At 51.2% G+C, this 18,534-nt stretch overlaps 1 protein-coding gene across 1 annotated transcript in view; it reads left to right on the top strand.

Moving 5' to 3' along the window:
• Pcsk6 (proprotein convertase subtilisin/kexin type 6) overlaps positions 1 to 18,534 on the top strand; it is a 98,112-nt gene that overhangs the window by 50,870 nt on the left and 28,708 nt on the right. The window contains exons 8-13 of the mRNA XM_070042669.1: positions 2,208 to 2,420; positions 5,116 to 5,216; positions 7,010 to 7,113; positions 8,554 to 8,671; positions 15,635 to 15,823; positions 18,079 to 18,215. Of these exons, the coding sequence (XP_069898770.1) occupies positions 2,208 to 2,420; positions 5,116 to 5,216; positions 7,010 to 7,113; positions 8,554 to 8,671; positions 15,635 to 15,823; positions 18,079 to 18,215 (862 nt within the window). The remainder of the gene's footprint in view (positions 1 to 2,207; positions 2,421 to 5,115; positions 5,217 to 7,009; positions 7,114 to 8,553; positions 8,672 to 15,634; positions 15,824 to 18,078; positions 18,216 to 18,534) is intronic.

Consider the following 18,534-nt stretch of genomic DNA (forward strand, 5'->3'; position numbering starts at 1 on the left):
AATCCTCCCAGAAATGGGATGGTCCTAAACCAAAGCTGACATTTCTCATGTTTTTCCTCTGTGCTGCTCCATTTGTCACCTGAGGTCCTTTTTTTTTTTTTTTTTTCTGTAAAATCTGGCTCCGGCTTTGGTAGATGGCATGGCCTAGTGGCAGAGGACTTTAGTAGCCCTAATTTGGCCCCGCGATCTGTTTGAGATGGGTCCTGATGAAGTGTCACACCTCGTGTGACTTGTCATTCATCGCTGTGGCTTAGCAACCCTGTCCCATCCCGATGGTGGCAGCCATTGCTGGCCCCCCACTACGGTGCTTCTGAGCCCCATCTGGTCGAGCTAGAATTGTGGCTTTACTCAACAGAAATAATACATTGCCAGGAGCAGGTGGCTCACGCCTGTCATCCTAGCTAACTCTGGAGGCTGAGATCTGGAGATCACAGTTCAAAGCCAGCTCGGGCAGGACAAATGTAAGAACTAGCACAAAGCCAGAGTTGGAGCAGTGGCTCAAGTGGTAACAGCTGACTGATCCATGACTGTAAACCTGCTGGGTTCCAGGCTGCTTTGTTACAGGATTTTCAGATGACTAAGCACATGCCCATTCAAGCTCGGTGGGGGCAGTTTGAAGCCATTCTCTGTCCACTGGGACCATAAGATTACAGTTCCACTTGGCAAACGACAACACCTTCTAGATCGTTTTGAGTAAGATGAGACTTGCAGTGTCTCCAAGATGCTTCTTGGGTAGACTAAAGATAGGCTGTGATGGGTTTAGATGCTTTTTATTTGGACTTTCGTTCCTTTAAACTGGCCTCTGATTAATCTTTTCCAATGGGTAATTATGGCTTTCCTTTGCTTAATGACGGGGCCATGTTCTGAGAAATGCATGGCTAGACGATTTCATCATTTCCTGAAGATCCCAGGGTGTACTTGGGCATACCTGGATACCGGAGGCTCTGTATACTTAGCTTCTGCACATCTGGATGGGCTAGGACCTTCTATGCATGGTCCAAGCATCCTTATGCATGTATGACCACAATCTCTCTCTTTCCCTCCTCCCCCTCTCTCTCTCACACACACTCCCCTAGCCCACTTCTATGGCCTTTGTGGAGAGCACTTGGCTACTGGGACCAGTCCACCCTGGAGATACAGGCAGCAGAATGAAGCAGCTAGAAGCAGCAGGGCTGGGTGGGCACCTGTGGGCTCTGACTGGAGCCCCTTTAGTTTGCCAAGTAGAGTGTGATGGAGCTGTTGGAGCAGCTCTGTCCACTCAGCCAAGGGCAGACTTGAACTTCAAGGGTGAAGATAAGACATCCAGTCCTGTGTAAGGCTACAAGATTACCAAGTGAAACAAACATGGGCTGGCGCTGACAATCTCATGGCTGTCCCCTGATCCATGGTGGCAGCACCCCAGGGAACTCTAATGGGACCCTGTGGACAGCCACCAGTGTGGTGGACCTGAATTTATTTACCCCGTAGTTACAGCCTCGTCTTTTTGCAAAGTTAGCTTGCTGTCTGGGAAGGCTACACCTTGTTAGCTGTTTTCAGGAAAATTCCCTTTTCCTTCCCCACAAGACCAGCAACTTCACTCAGAAAGATTAAAGTTGCAAATCCTACCGCCATCTGTCATCTTGGCATTGTTGGCTATTTTCATGGATATTGGAAGGGTTGCTATAAAATGGAACAGCTTGTGTCCCGGCCCTGGATTTTCTTGTGAAGAACAAAGGGGTCCTGTTGTTGTTGTTGTTGTTTTGGGCTGGCACTGGGGCTTGAAATCAGAGCCTATACTATCCCTTAGCTTTTTCATCCAGAGCTGGTACTCTACCACTTGAGCCATACCTCTACTTCCAGCTTTTTGCTGGCTAATTGGAGATAAGAGTCTCATGGACTTTCTTGCCTGGGCTGGCTTTGAACCCCAATTCTTAGATCTCAGCCTCCTCAGTAGCTAGGATTATAGGTATAAGCCACTGGAGCAGGGCTGTGGCAGGAATTCTGCAATTCTGCAATTTTAGGGCTTTTGCCACAGGTTAATCTCCCCCCCCACTCACCGCCCCCCCTCCCCCCACTCAAATCCAGCGGAGCTCTCCAGCTAGTCTTCATTTCCTGCCCTTAGCCCTTTTGGAAGAATCCAGAAGGTAGGCCTACAGGCCAGTGTGGGACCCTCCCTAGGCCTGGAGCTCCAGCTGTAATCGTTGATGCCTTGTTTTCTTCCCACGTAGGGCCGGCAGGGCTTGGGTTCCATTTTTGTCTGGGCCTCCGGGAACGGCGGGAGAGAGGGCGACCATTGTTCCTGCGACGGTTATACCAACAGCATCTACACCATCTCGGTGAGCAGCACCACGGAGAACGGCCACAAGCCCTGGTACCTGGAAGAGTGCGCGTCCACCCTGGCCACCACCTACAGCAGCGGCGCCTTCTACGAGCGCAAAATCGTAAGTGGCCCCTGCCAGTCAGAGGGCTGGCCACGTGCCTCTGCCCTGAGAGGGGCGTGTCCCAGCCTCAGCCCTCTGCGAACCACTGGAGTCTCAAGGTCAAGTCCAGTCCCTGGGCAGCCCTGCCCTGGACCCCACCTTGCTCCTCTGTGCCCAGGAATGCCAATTAAAACCCTCTTTGGTTTTCACCATCTAAAAATAATCATTTAAGAATGGGGTTCCTTCTCATCGCCTCTCCTTTTAGCTCTCTGAACTCCTGTGGTCACATTTCTCAGAGCCCAATTGACCGGTCCCATTCCAACGTGTCCAAGAAGAAGAAGAGGAAGCTTGGGTTTTATGCTGGAACATTCTAGAAATCCAAGTGTTCCCATGGGCTTCTGTTGCTTAGAGCATCAGGGCTTTGTTGGCTTGTCTATCCTGCTTTCCTCAGTGACCCTAGGTGTGAATTATCTTTTAATCCTTTCTTTGTGGTGCTGAGCCTTGCACGTGCTAAACAGCCCTCTCATCCATTTTGCCCAATCCCCGGCCATTTATCTATCTATCTATCTATCTGTCTGTCTGTCTGTCTGTCTGTCCGTCTGTCTGTCTGTCTGTCTGTCTGTCTGTCTGTCTGTCTGTCTGTCTATCTAGTCAGTCGTAGGGCCTGAACTCTGGGCCTGGGTGCTGTCCCTCAGCTCTTCAGCTCAAGGCGAGTGCTTTACCACTTGAGTCACAGCACCACTTCCAGTTTTCTGGTAGTTCATTGGAGATCAGAGTCTTATAGACTTTCCTGCCTGGGCTGGCTTTGAACCACGATCCTCAGATCTCAGCCTCCTGAGTAGGTAGGATGACAGGTGTGAGCCACCAGCGCCCAGCTCCTTCATATATTTTTTTAAACAGTTGCTGTTTCAATATATGGGTGGAATTCATGCTTTGGCCTTCAGAATGTACTTTCCTATATTTAAAAACAATCAAAAGAGGAAAAGATGGTTTCCAGTCTGCATGAATGAGGAATTCAGACGAGCGCTAGTTAAGTGTGTTTGTAGACGTTTTACTATCACACCACGGAGCTGACCAAACCTGCTTTAATTTCAACGCTCACCAGTGGCTTTTCATTTCTCTTGCTAATTAGCCACATCTTTAGAAATTACTTGCAGAGTGATTTTTTTTTTACATTTTTGGGCGTGTGTATGCCCATGCTGCTGGATCTTGCTGTCAGGGCTGCTCTACCACGTAAGCCGCCCTGCCACTTCTGACTTTTTGCTGGTTGGTTGGAGATAAGAGTCTCATGGACTTTCTTGCTCAAGCTGACTACGAACCATGATCCCCAGATCTCAGTCTCCTGAGTAGCTAGGATGATAGGTGTGAGCCGCTGGTGCCTGGCTGATTTCTACATTTTTCCAGGGGAGCATCGAGGCTTCCTGGTGCCAAGGCCAGCCCCCCAGACCCCAGGCTGGTTTATTGCAGTGTTCATTGACATCATTTCTGTCCTTTCCTTGCTGCAGTACTGGGCCCTATACTACAGGGAGGGGCGGAAGAGACTGAATGGGGTTTGGTTCCTGTTGGCATGGGGCTCACTTGAGCACCGACTTGCTGGAGTCTTAGTTAGACACTTGGGCTGAAACCTGGCAGAGGCCTGCTGGCTGAGTGAGGGCAAGTTGAGGCTTGTGTTACTGGACACGCCAAGCCACGGGCTGTGTGCTGAAAGCGTGCTGTCACTCCTCTCTGGAAGGAGGGCTATGGCTTCCTTTGCTTATTTAATCATGCCAGTGTGTGTGTGTGTGTGTGTGTGTGTGTGTGTGCGCGCGCGCGCATGCGTGCATGGGTGTGCACCCAGCTACAAATGGCTTTTGTTTCCTTTTTGAATTCACCACCTCAAACTCACATCTGTCATCCTAGCCACTCAGGAGGCTGAGATCTGAGGATCAAGGGTCAAAACCAGCCATAGCATGAATGTCTATTAGACTCTTATTTCCAATTAACCAGCAAATGCTGGGAGTAGAGATGTGATTCAGGTGGTAAAGGAGCTAAGGGATGGCCCTGAGTTCAAATCCCAGTAGTGGGGCTTGGGAGAAGGTCTCCTCAGGTTACAGAGTGGCTGCTGGATCCCTGCCATGGGTAGAGGGATGATGACCAGATATCAAGCTAGCAGCTTAAAACCCATGGAGAATGCTCTGGCTCTGTGCGCTTTCTGCCAACAGAACAGCTCTCTGGGGAGCATCTCCAGGTGGACACCCAGTCTTCAACCTTCTGGGTAAAAAAGCAGGAACCCCATCTGGGCCAGGTGTCCAGCTGGTTCCAGCTGCCTTGAGGTCTCCAGTCTGGGCCTGGCGGGTGGGATAAGGCCAGGTCTTTTAGGCAGCTGAGGCAGGGACAGGGTGACAAGGAACCTGTTGTCCCAAGCCATGTCTGCATAGACCCATCATCAAAGCTCCTGGCGGGTGGGGGGGACTCCTGGATGCCCATCCTTTACCTGCCTCAGTCTCCCTTTCTCCCCTGAGAGGAGCCCCTCCCTCCAGTGGGCTCAAATTTTGCACCTGAGTACAGGGCCCTGCCAAGGAGGGAACACCAGGCCCGCGGGTTTACCCATGGTCTGTCATTGGCAGCCAGGGCCCCGCGTGCACGAGGAAGGCACCTGCACGTTGTGTGTGTGGATCTGATTCCCCCAAGAGCCTCGCCTAACACGCGTGCCCACCCCTCCCCCGCTCTCACCCAGGTCACCACTGATCTGCGGCAGCGCTGCACCGACGGCCACACTGGGACATCCGTCTCGGCCCCCATGGTGGCAGGCATGCTAGCCTTGGCTCTAGAAGCAAAGTAAGTTTCCACTTTCCTCCTTTCTTTTCTTTTCTGTTAAAAAAAAAGTTTCTATCCACCCCAGTGGCTCACACCTGTCATCCCAGCCACACAGGAGGCTGAGATCTGAGGATCACAATTGGAAAGCAGCCCAGGCAGACAAATCCAAGAAAGCGTGAACACCACGTGCAGTCATGGGTCTGAAACAAATTCAAAGCTGTCCCTGAAGACAGGCCCTCGGCAGTACTCGCTTGTCAGAGAGGAGTTTTGAAGGAATTCAGGAGGAAGGTTTGGGATGTATCAGTCCTTCTCGTTATGCATGCTCAGCATGTAGATTTGCCTAGAACTAAAGACCATAGCAGGCAAATGCTACCAATTGAATACAGAAACAGAAAAAGATTTCCAATTTCTACTCCAGAATGTTAGCTTCTGTGTTCTCAGGCCCTTAAAAAAAATTCTAAATAATGAATTACTTGTGTGGAAAGTTGCTTCCACATGCTTAGCAAGTCCTTGCTCTTTTCTTTCCTTCCTCATTGGAAACAGACAAGGAACGTAGGCAAAACTGAGTGGAAAATAAACCCTGCTTCACAACCAATCTTCAACATTAAAGCTGCCCATGGAGCTAGAGGCTCAGAGATGTGTCTTTCTCAGTTTTTTTTTTTTTTCTCCTCCTCAGAAACTTATAGGATAAAGCCAGGTACCTGTGACTAAGCTTGTAATCCTCGCTAATCAGGAGGCTGAGCTCTGAGGATCAAGGTTCCAAGTTAACCACAGTAGGGAAGCTTATGAGATTGTCTCCAATTACCCTGGCAAAAAGCTGGAAGTGAAGCTGGGGCTCTTGATTAATATTTATGATTGGTTACAAAGTCTTAGGTCTGTGTCAGTCTAACAGAGGATTTAAATATCTGTGAATGGAAGATTCGAGTCTACACTTGGAGCATTTAGGTTTACATAGCAGGAATCTGCGTCTTCTCTCTGTGTCTTGTCTGAACTCACCGATCTGGGCCACATTATACAGCAGCCTTGCAGAAGAACGCTCAGGCCTTCAAATGCCAGAGTCTACGATCAAGCAAAAGAAAGAAACACCAATCTTATTTTACTCTTGGCCTAGCCGTAGCATGAGAAGTACTGCTTTGTCCAGCCCAAGGTGCATAGCTCGTAAGGCAGGCCCCTTTAGGGGCCACAGAACTGGGACTTCTGTTGACACAACACTTGACAGAATCTTTGTGATTATTGAGGAGTTCTTTCCCACTGAGAGTTATGCGGCCTTGGAAATGGCAACTCTTGAACGCTGAGGGCAGAGAGGGGTGCTGCAAAGCTTCCTTATGCAAAGAGATCCTGATTTCAGAGGCAATTATACCTCAGAAGCAAGGAGATGTCTGTGCATTTTATTTTCAGGTCCTGGAGCTTGAACTCAGGGCCTGAGCGCTGTCCCTTAGTTTTGGTTTTGTTGTTTTGATTTGTTTTGTTTTTACTCGAGGCTAGTGCTCTACCACTTGAGCCACAGCTTCACATCTGGCTTTTTGCTGGTTCCTTGGAGGGAAGTGTCTCACAGACTCTTCTGGCCCGGCTGGATTCAAGCCTCAATCCTCCGATCTCAGCCTCCTGAATAGCTAGGATTACAGGCGTGAGCCACCACTCCCCCCCCCCCCCCCCCCCCGGGCTTAGAAGCAATTCTGCGTAAAGCGTTTAGGGAGTGAATCCGTGCTCAGGACAGGTAGTGAACCCAGCAGGCTCTGGTTCCATCTCAATCAGCTTCTGGGTGCCCTCGGGGTCGCTGAGCTGGTGTCAGCGGTCTGCACGTGTCATTGCAGCAGCCAGCTAACCTGGAGGGATGTCCAGCACCTGCTGGTGAAGACATCCAGGCCGGCACACCTGAAGGCAAACGACTGGAAGATCAACGGCGCTGGGCGTAAAGGTGCGTAAAGGTGCGAGAGCGCCCAGTGGGCAGGGCAAGGGCCAGGGTGGTAAGGGGTGGTGTGAATCCCTTTGAAGGAAATTCCCAATAACTAACTTTAATTACGGTTCTCAATTGTGTATCATGAGGATCAGAAATGGGACAGGCACCGGTAGCTCACACTTGTCATCCTAGCATGGTTCGAAGCCAGCCTGGGTAGGAAAATCCGTGAGACTCTCTTATCTCCACTAAATTAACCAAAAAGGCTAGAAGTGGTGCAGTGGCTCAAGTGGTAGAGCACTAGCCTTGGGTGAAAGAAGCTCAGGGACAGTGCCCAGTCCTGAGTTCAAGCCCCAGGCCTGGCAAAAAAGAGAGAGACAAAGACAGAGAGACAAGAGAAACCTATATACAGTGATTTCATAAGGGTTTCAACCTGTACCAACCTGTCATTAGAGCAACAAAGCCATGTCTAAGTGACATTTTTTTAACCTCTCAGGAGGCACCTACACCTATGTTTATACAATAATTATCTTTAATTGACTCCTTTTTAAAAATTCTTTTTTTAACACAAATATATTTTAGCTGGGCACCAGTGAGTCCCACGCCTGTACTCCTAGCTACTCAGGAGGCTGAGATCTGGAGGATCATGGTTTGAATCCAGCCTGGGAAGAAAAGTCTCTGACACTGCCATTTTCAAATAATCAACAAAAAGCCAGGTTGCAGGCATGGTTTAAGTGGTAGAGTACCATCTATGAGCAAGAAAGCTAAGACACAGTGAAATCCTGAGGTCATGCCCCAGTAATAGCAAAAGTGAATCATGAGTTTATAGATATATGCTTCTTTTCTTTCTTCTTTTAAAAGAAATTTTGATACATATATAAACTAAATCTAGCCAGGTGTGGTGGTATATACCTGCATTTGGGGGGCAGAGGCAGGAGCCTCTGCTACATGGAGGAACACAGAGACTGCAGGCCCCTGTGAAGAAACCTAATGATAGCTGGGTGCTGATGACTCACGCCTGTAATCCCAGGTACTCAGGAGGCCGGAAATCTGAGGATCACAGTTTGAAGCCAGCCTGAAGTAGACAAATTCGTGAAACTCTTAGCTCCAAAGCCAGAAGTGGGAGTGGGGCTCAAGTGGAAGAGTACCAGCCTTGAGCAAAAAGCTAAGCAGGAGTATAAAGCCCCAAGTTCAAGTCCCACTACCACCAAAGGAAAGTTCTGGGCCCTCTCCTTCTCCTAGTCTGCCCCCATGTGAACCACCTCTCCTGGCCCAGGCTCCTGCAAGGAGGTCCTGTCAGGGAGTAGCGTTCTGGGACAGCTGTTAGAATGACCTGTCCTACAGCCTGAGCCACCGCAAAGCTGAGGGGTCACAGGCGGTGTGAGCAGAGCGGCCAGGGAAAATGCCCGGGCTCCCTGCCCAGAGGCAGACGAGCCGGCTCTGAAGGCCCTGTCTTTCCAGTTAGCCATCTCTATGGATTTGGCTTGGTGGATGCAGACGCTCTGGTGGTGGAGGCGAAGAAGTGGACAGCAGTCCCGGCCCAGCACACATGCGTGGCCGCCACGGACAAGAGGCTCAGGTGAGGCTCTGTGCGGACTTGTCAGACACCTCAGACTCTGCTGGAAGGCGGAGCGGGGAAGGATGGGGGAGGGGTTTGCACACGCATTTCCTGGCACGTAGGCAGGAACACTCATGTGCTTGTGCATAGCAGCTCCTCTCTCTTGTGGATGTACAGCTAGGAAAAGATCCACTTCTAGCTGCATAACTCAGCCTGGTATCAAATTCTTTTCCATAAGGCTCAGTATTACCCACCGGATGGGATGTCTGTCTTAGCCAGATGCAGGTGGCTCACACCTGTAACCCTAGCCACTCAGGAGGCTGAAATCTGAGGATCGAGGTTTGAAGGCAGCCTGGGCAGACTCTTAGATCCAATTAACCAGCAAAAAGCCAGAAATGGTTGTGGTTTAAGTGGTAAAGTGCCAACCTTGAGCAAAAAAGCCAAGTGAGCGTAAGAGGCTCTAAGTTCCAGCCCCCATACTGCACACACACACACACACACACACACACACACACACACACACACACACACACACACACACATACACACACAATTTATTTTTTAAGAGGATGCATTTCCACCTATGATTATTTGTTTTCTTTGGGGAAACATGTTGGAAACAGGTGATATAGTGATTAGAAGTGACACATTGCAGGCTGGGGGGTGTAGTTCAGTGGTAGAGTAGCTTGTCTGGCAGTGTACAAGGTTCTGGGTTCTATCCCCAGTCCTTCCCAAAACCCATTGCTTTATCAAACACACAAATAGATCACTCTGAAATCATTCCTTGCTTTACTTTTTAAGCTAGACTCTTTGGCCACAAACATTGAGAGAAGTCTTTCTTGTGGGGGCCTTGCAAAATGGAGAGAGTCAGGAAGAATTTTCCAGATGGCTAGTTACAGAAGGATCATTCCTATAGCTAATATCTCCAAACGTCCCACCCAGACTGGACAGTTCTGTGAGCCAGTGCCCAAGTCTGTATTGGCTTCCTCGAGCCTCATCTTCTTTTGCAAGCCTTACACTGCCAAATTTGATTCTGTAGATAAGGAGACCTCTTTGCCTCTCTTGGTTTTTGTTGATTGGGAAACACTGTAATCAGATGCCAGGGGGAAAAGGTGCCAGCCTCCCATCTGCTTCCTGTCCCATTGGGCTGCCCCGGCCCCGTTCGCTGGGCTCCTGGTTAGGGCAGCTCCTGAAAGAGGCATTCTTCTCCTGCCAGAAGTCATTTTTAAGATGGCAGAGTGGTGCCTAGGTGGCGAACAGTTGTTTTTATTTTTTTTACCTTAGTTTGCTCTTTAAGTGAACGCACACAGAGTCTAGACAGGCGCAGATCGCGGGGGAAACACAGGTTGACATTGTTCCTGGTCCTTTGAGGAAAATCAGAACTCTACAATTCCAAGAACGGCCAAGAATGGAGCTTCTGTTTCCCAAGGAAAGTCATCCTGACCTCGCACTGTTTCCGAGTCTTTCTGGAATTTTTGGCCTCAGATCCCTTAGCCAACTCCATCACTAGAGGTTCCTGAGGATGTGGGGGTCCCCGGGAAGAGCACAAGCACCCTGGGGGACGCATCTGCTTCCTTCCTACCCAGGGGACCTCACCTGGGGTGCTCTGGCTGCTCTTCTGCATCCTGACTGCCTGTAGGGGTCCTGGACAGGGGTGAAGGTGGGGGGGTCCCTTGCCTCCTCTCCCCTTGCTCCAGTTCTGGTCAGTTGTGCCCCACCTGGCGTCAAATGAACGAGAAATGTCCCCTGGTCTGCTGCTGCCTCTGCGGGCGATACTCAACCCAGCTCACCCTCCTTAGTCTCCAAGTCCTTCCTCTCATGGTGGCATCCGGGGACTGTTTGAATATCCCAGACCTGGACTCAGCTGTTTCTCCCGATGGACAGCAGAAAAAGAAGGAGAGGGAGCCAGGGCTGGTGGCTCACACCTGGAATCCTAGCTGCTTAGGAGGCTGAGATCTGAGGATCGTGGTCCAAAGCCAGCCTGGGCAGGAAAGTCCATGAGACTCTTCTCTCCAATTGACCGACAAAAAGCCAGAAGTGAAGCTGTGGTTCAAGAAGTAGAGTACCAGCCTTGAGCAAAAAAAGCTAAGGGACAGTGCCCAGGCCCTGAGTTCAAACCCCGAGACCGGCACCAAAAATAAGTCCCTTGATGTGAGGAGAAGATTGGAGAGCCTACCAGGAAACAGGACCATAGACTCTTATAGTCTGGCATCTCCCCAGCCCCAGAATAGACTCAGATTCGGAGTGCCTTCTACAGCACTCACATGGGGCAAGTCTGTAACAGGCAGCATTCTGCAAGTGCTAAGTCCAAAGGCAGCAACCTGGTACTGGGCTCCTGGACTCAAGGCCTCACAGTCTCGCTCGGCTATTTTGCTTGGCTGGCACTCTACCACTTGAACCACACCTCCAGCCTGACATTTTGCTGTTTCACTGGAGATGGAATCTGGCAGACTTGCCTTTCCCCTGGCTGGCTTTATACCTCCCGTCCTCCAGGCCTCAGCCTTCTGACAGGCTAGGATGACAGGGGTGAGCCAACCCAGGCCCAACAAGGCAGGTACATTTTGCCAGTAAAAGACAAAGAGCATTGTGACCGGTGACATCTGCTCATGCAGAATTATTCTCCAATCTGTGTGTCCCTCTTTCTTTCTCTGTCTCTTCCTCTCTTTGTCTCTTTCTCTGTCTCTCACTGTCTCTGTGTCTCTGTCTCTCTCCTGTTCGTTCTTTGTCTGTCTTTATCTCTCTCACTCACTCTTTCTCTTTCTGTGGCTTTGTCTCTGTCTCTTACTCTCTTTCTCTTTTTCTCTCTCCTTCTTACACAAACATATGTACAGCTTTCCATCTCCAAAGCTACTGCGTGGCTTTGAATACGAACGATTATCTGTACAGCAGATAACCTATTTAGAGATGTTCAGGTATCAGTTCTAGATTAACCGCCTCCTCTTTTCTTTCTGGATATTTCATTATTTCTGGAATTTCATTACACCAGACTGTGTCTGATGCACATTTTCAAGCAACTTTATACATCAGGACATAGAACCATGACTCCAGGCATCTTTCCAAGTGATTTACATGTCTTAACTCTTTCAAAATCCCAAGAAGGGTATACAACTTGGGGACTACATGTACCCTCAAGATGGAGACACACAGATCAGAAGCTGGCCTGGACTGGGCTGCTCCAGGGCTGAACCCAGGCTTTCTGGCTTCTCTATAAATTCAGGCCACGCAGAGTGAGCTGCCACCCCGCAGGGCCTGTCCTCGCGTCCCTCCACACCGCCTGGCTGCCTGCGGACGTGGTCTCTGAGGGCAGGAAAGCACTCAGTCCTGGCTATGTAGCTTTCTCCCATCTTGGCCTCATATCCCTTGTGGCGGCTGGTTTGGTGGATTTCCCAGGAGTTGGACCCAGGTCGGCCAGCCCCAGTGGGGCCCCATTGCACATGTAGGTATTGGGGACTCATTCTCCCTCCCCAGCACATCCCTCCTGGGCACTGGGCCCCTCAGCATACCTGCATACCACGTGAGGCCTTTGGTTTTGAGTTTTCAAGCCATTGCTAGAGAGGCCATTGCTGGGTGATTTCCCCCCCCCTCAACACACACACACACACACACACACACACACACACACACACACACACACACACACACACACACACACACACACACACACACACACACACACACACACACACACACACACACACACCAGGTGCTATGGGTGCAATCCTGTTCTGGGGACAGTCATACTGGATCGTGATGTTTGTTCTGCTTCTTGATACATCTGCAGGTCCTTGTGAACTAGAACAAATCATCCCATTTTCCTGAACTATGGTTTTAGGAACAATATAAAGGTCATGGCTGACATCCTTATACCAAAAGACAGGCTAACCAGAGAACAGATGATAATTGATCATAGGGGTTATTTTCTTTTGTTTTTGTTTATTTGCTGATTCCAGGGCTTGACTCAGTGCCTCCTACTCTCACTGGATCAATGCTTTTTTGCTCATGGATGGTGCTCCATTACCTGAGTCACACATCCAGCCTATTTTTTGGGCTTGGGCGCTGTGCCTGCACTCTTAAGCTCAAGGCGAGCGCTCTGCTGCTTGAACCACAGCACCACTTCTGGTTTTCTGGTGGTTTATTGTAGATAAAGAGTCTCACAGCGTTCCCTGCCTGAACTGGCTTTGAACAGAGATCCTCAGATCTCAGCTTCCTGAGTAGCTATGCATTACAGGTGTGAGCCACCGGCGCCCGGCTGAGGATCTGAGGAGCCTGAGATCTGAGGATCATGCTTCAAAGTCGGCAGGGGCAGGAAACTCCATGAGATTCTTAGCTCTAATAAACCACTAGAAAACCAGAAGTGGCGCTGTGGCTCAAGCGGTAGAGCGCTAGCCTTGAGCTGAAGAGCGCAGGGACAGCCCTCAAGCCCAGAGATCTGAGCCTTCTTAGTAGCAGAATCATAGGCACCTAGTGATCTTAGCTTTTTGTCAGCTAGCTTGTGCTAGTACCAGGACTTGAATTTAAGGCTTTGCATGCTCAGCTTGCTTACTCGCGTGCACGCACGCACACACACGCGTGCACACACACACACAGAGGCTCCCTGGCAGGATTCTAGTTCTAGACTTTAATGATTGCTCCCTTAGCCAAAAAAAATTTTTTTTAAATTAAAAAAAGGAAGAAGAAGATTAAGGTAAGGTCAGTAGGTATTTTAAAGCTTGGTTATGGCAGGTGTGTGTGTATGTGTGTGTGCATGCGCGTGCGCGTGCGCGCGTGCTATTCTGCCCTGAAGCTTGAGAGTCAGGTCATTTCAGGGTCTCAGGGTTGACCGCAAGCCACATTTTGAAGCCTCAGGGATGGAAGAGCGGTAGTGAATTTGTTCCTTCTCACCGGGGAGTTCTCTCCCCCCATGCACTAGGGCTGGTTGGGCATGCAGTCTGGTGGAGCTCTCTGTCTGGAAGTGCATAGGTAGCCTTGCAGCACCTGGAACTTTGGAGAACTTTCTACTGGGATCTGCATATCTGCCACAGCCCACGGACCAGTAAAAAGACAGTAAAGCATGGAAAAGCCCACACCTCCAGAGCAATTGACAGTGCATGCAAAGCGTGTTTTCAAATGTTTAGAGTCTCAGAGGAAATTGCCTCACCAGTTCTAACTGTTTAGATTGCTTTTTTATGACTCAAACCCAGCACAGCCAAACGATGTCATTCCTGTGACAAATGCTCCGAGTCTCCCCAGAGGAAAGGCGGACATAATGGAGGAAGAGCACCCCCATAGTAAGCGAAACGCCAGCTAGGGAGGGGAGTGAGTTAGTCATGTAGCCATGGTTGAGTCTCCGCCAGAGAATGCTGGCTTCCTTCCGTGTGAGCATCTGCAGAGATGTGAGCTATGGGAGCCTGGAATAATAGCCAGACTCCAGGACAGCTCTGGGTCTGGGGTTAGGGTGTCAGATAATCCTGGCTGGTTGGAGCTTTGTGCTTCTCCTCAGTTCGATCCCAGAGTGAAATCCACCCTCGGTTATCAAGAGAAACAGCATTCATTCCCATCACAGAGCGAGAGGGAGGGGGCCTGGTTGTGAGTTCGTGTTTGAGGGAGTGTTACTAGATCTTGAACACTCCAGGCTGGGGCTCTACCACGTGAGCCACACCTCTACTTCCAGCTTTTTGCTGCTAAATTGGAGGTAAGAGTCTCACAGACTTTCCTGCCTGGGCTAGCTTCAGCGCATGATCCTTACATCCCAGCCTCCTGAGTAGTTGGATTACAGAAGTGCACCACTGACACCAGGCTTTGTTGTTTTAATTAATTTTTTAAACTCTCTTTAAATAGTCGTATGAGGGAGGTTCACTTTATCTGTCATTTTGTGGGTACAGTCCGGCTTCATCACCGCTTTCGTCTTCTCCAACCTCCCAACCCACCCATCCCCACCCACTTCCATTTTCACATCGGCACACTGAATATCGTGAGTGTATTTGCCCACCCTTCCTCTCTCCATTCACCTGTCCATGTCTTTTTTTTGGTCGGTCCTGGGGCTTGAACTCAAGGCTTGGGCGCTGTCCCTGAGCCTCTTTGTGCTCAAGGTTAGCGCTCTACCCCTTGAGCCACAGCACCACTTCTGTATTTTCTGAGTAGTTTGTTGGAGAGAAGAGTCTCACAGACTTTCCTGCCCTGGCTACCTTCGAACCACCATCCTCAGATCTCAACCTCCTGAGTAGCTAGGATGCCAGGCGTGAGGGTCCCTCCAGGGCTGGGCTCTGTCCCCTTCCTCTTCAACCATCCTTTCTCAGACAGGGCGGGCTTCAGCTTCCTGTCGGGTAGTGGTTTGAAGGGGTCAGTGCCTGAGGATCCACCCCTGTGAGCACCACGCTTGAGTCAGATGACATGGCTGCATGTCCTGGTAGCCGTCCGTGCTGCCTCGAGAGGGGCCCTGAATTTCTCTGGATGAGCTGCATTCTCCCTCCTGGGTCAGTTGGAAAAGAGACCCTCTGGGTCAGCTCTGGACCTGAAAACAAAGGAGTAGGTGTTGAAGCCCCACAGAGCCAGACAGGCCTCGGAGAACATGAGCTGGCCCCGTGGGACAGAGAGGAGCCACTTTCCCTGGTTCCCAAGGGGCCGGGCCCTGGGTGCACTGGCTCGGGCGTGCAGAGGAAACCCCGTCTTTACATCTCAGCAGCATCTTGCTATCGGTCAGGTGCCCATCCCAGAGCCCACGCGCCTGGGAACCTGGGAGCTTACTACGTCCCAAGCCCCGCCCTGTCATCCTAGGCTGAAATCTAAGCCTCGCAGTTCTGAGCCAGCTGGGGCAGGAAAGCCCATGAAGTTCTTAACGTCAATGAACTCCCTCAAAAAGCCAGAAGTGGCGGCGTGGCTCAAATGATAAAATGCCAGCCTGGGGCAAAATGAATGGAGAGCACCTAGTCCCTGAGTTCACCAACACACACACACACACACACACACACAATCACAGCCACCTAAACCCTCTCTCCTCCCTCCCAGGAGCATCCCCATAGGCCACGTGCTGAGGACCCCGGCCCTGACCAACGCCTGCGCCGACCACTCGGACCAGCGCGTGGTCTACCTGGAGCACGTGGTGGCCCGCATCTCCATCTTGCATCCGCGCCGGGGAGACCTCCAGATCCACCTGACCTCTCCCTCGGGGACCAGGTCACAACTTCTGGCCAAGAGGTGAGGCTGCGGGGACCGCCCCCCTCGGCGAGTCAAGCATGGGGCGCCGGCCCCCCATGGGCCTGCAGACATTCTCCAGCCTCTTCCACCCCAGGTAGTGGCTTTGGCAGCCTTGCCTTTCAGATGGTTCTGGAAGCAACCAAGGAGGTGTTGCTCCTTCTATTCTGTTGTTTAATGAGAAGGAAGAGTCCTGCTGGTATTTGGTTTAATTGACCTTGGGAGTGCCTTGAAGGTCAGGTCTGTCCTGTTCCCTTGGCACTGAAGCAGCAGCATGGCCCCTAGACTGTCCCCTCCCCATGGTGTGGCCTGACTCCTCACACAGTGCTCAGCAGGAGCTCTCCTCCAGGGCTGTAGGCCAGACAGCGTCCCGAGGCCGGCCCTGGAGAGCGAAGCTCAGGCCTGCGCTTCACTCCCATCCCGGTCACCAAACCCCGCTCTCTGTTCCTCCTCTCTGGAAATGACAGTTCACTCCTCACCAGAATATTACAAGAAAGTAAAAGAGAATGAAAAGAATTGGATGGAGGCTGGGAAGGTGGCTCAGTGGTAGAGTGCTTGCCTAACATGCATGAAGCCCTGGGTTCGATTCCTCCATGCCACATACACACAAAAAGGCCGGAAGTGGCTCTGTGGCTCAAGTGGTAGAGTGCTAGCCTTGAGCACAGAGAGACTTAGGGACCATGCCCAGGCCCTGAGTTCAAGCCCCAAACAACAACGACAGAAATGCTCGGCAGGGACGCTTGCTGCCTTTGCATCCTGTTCATCGGTTCAGCCATCTGCCCTGCAGGGTCCCTCCCGCACCCCAGCCTGCTCCTGCCCAGCTCAGCTCCCTTTGCTTCCCACCTGCCGCCCCCTGCATCTCCAGCTCAGCAATGGAGCCCCTGGGGAGTCCTGTGGGTTTCCTTGGAGCTCCCCAATTTCTGTACCTGTGCCACCAAGCCCTCTGAAGCCCTGCCCTGAGGCCACTTGGCTGTCACCTGAGCCTTGGGAATTTGTTTTATTTCTTTCCCCCTTACTGGAGATGTGGTGTGTGTATCAAGATTTCCGTGCTGGGATCTATTACCTTCTAGTTTCTCTCCTGTCTTTTTGGGATGGGCCAGGCCTCGGAGGGGGCCAGCGCCGTCCAGTAAGGGTAAGAGTACATTCCTTAACGCCCGGGCACCTCAAACACAGTTGGTCCTTGTTTGGTCCTGGTGTGTTGGGTTCCACTTGGCTTTGTGTGTGAAAATCAGCCTTGGCCTTGGCGGTTCCTTAGCAGAAAGCATGGGCTCCTCCCCTCCCCCTTCCCTTCCACACAGAACGTTCCCTCTGTATACGTCAAGTGTCCAGAGTGCTCCTCACAATCGGGACTGGAATCTCGTGTCACGTGACACTTCCGTGCTATGGTTTCTCCCGTGCAATAGGGACCCCTGCTCCCTTTATTCCAAATAGAAAGCGAGGCGACAATTTATAGACGAAGAGGGCTCAGGCTGACTTTCAGGGATAGAGAACTTTCCCAGCATGCACAAGGCCTTCGCCCCGCAAGAATGGAAAAGGAAGTTCATATGGGAAGCAAGGACAGCCATGGATTGTTACTGTCTGCTAAGGAAGACATCTGAGGGGAGGCCATCACCAGGGACCACTAGTCGATCCCTGGGGATCTTTAGTTGATCATCAGGGTTCATTAGTCGATCACCAGGGATCACCAGTCAGGTGTTTCTGCTTGAACTAGAGAGAAATAGAAGCAGAAGGCTTAGGAGCTGGTGGGCACAGCTGGGGAAGACTATCTAGTTGAGAAGAAAAAAGGGGTGTCATTCAAACTCTCCCGATTAAGTGCAGGGTTCTTTCATTCACCTCCATCTGCCACTCCACCCCCCTACCTGTCAATCATCATCACCTCCTCCAATCACAGCTGGTGAAACCCAACCAGAGCCGTTCATCTTTCCACAGAGATAGTTCTGTCTCCTTGGCCTGTGTGGACGTGTCATGTGTCCCACAATTGCACGTGGGTTCTGTGGGTGGCGTGGCTTGGCTGGTGCTGAGGGAGGAGGGGACATGAATGAGGAGGTCCAGAGACCACAGGCCATCAGTATCTCGTTGGAAACCTTTCCCATGGCAATTTTCTGCCATCCCCTCTCTCCAGCCCACCGCCCCGGGGTGCACTTCGGCTGTGGGGTGTGCAAGCTCAGCAGGGACAAGGAATCTGCAGGTCCATGCCACCACCAGCCACCCAGAAGCCAGGCCTCCTCCTTCTCCTAACGCCACGTCTCCTATTACAGATTGCTGGACTTTTCCAGTGAGGGCTTTACAAACTGGGAATTCATGACCGTCCACTGCTGGGGAGAGAAGGCAGAAGGCGAATGGACCTTGGAAATCCAAGACCTGCCCTCCCAGGTCCGCAACCCGGACAAACAAGGTCGGTGGTTCTCCCGCATCTCGGGATGGCGTGCATTGCTTCTGTCCATTTAAGCCAGGCCTCTGTTCCAGCACGGATGCCGCGGCGATCTTCGTTTGTGGGTGTAGGTTGTACAGTGGCATTGTGCCTTCCCAGCTTGGTACAGCCATCACCACCTGCTAATTGATCCTCCCAAAGGGAACCCCTACCCCGGATCCACGGGTCCTCCTCCTGGCTGGGCACTTCCTGACCGCCCCAAGTCTGGTGCTCTCAGTCTGTATGAATTCATCTGTTCTGGGTTTGTCTGAGTAGATCATGTGATTCCTAGGCTACCAGATCC

Source organism: Dipodomys merriami, unplaced genomic scaffold, assembly GCF_024711535.1.
Source record: "Dipodomys merriami isolate MVZ:Mamm:240054 unplaced genomic scaffold, mDipMer1.0.p SCAF_33, whole genome shotgun sequence".
NCBI classification, from domain to species: Eukaryota; Metazoa; Chordata; class Mammalia; order Rodentia; family Heteromyidae; genus Dipodomys; species Dipodomys merriami.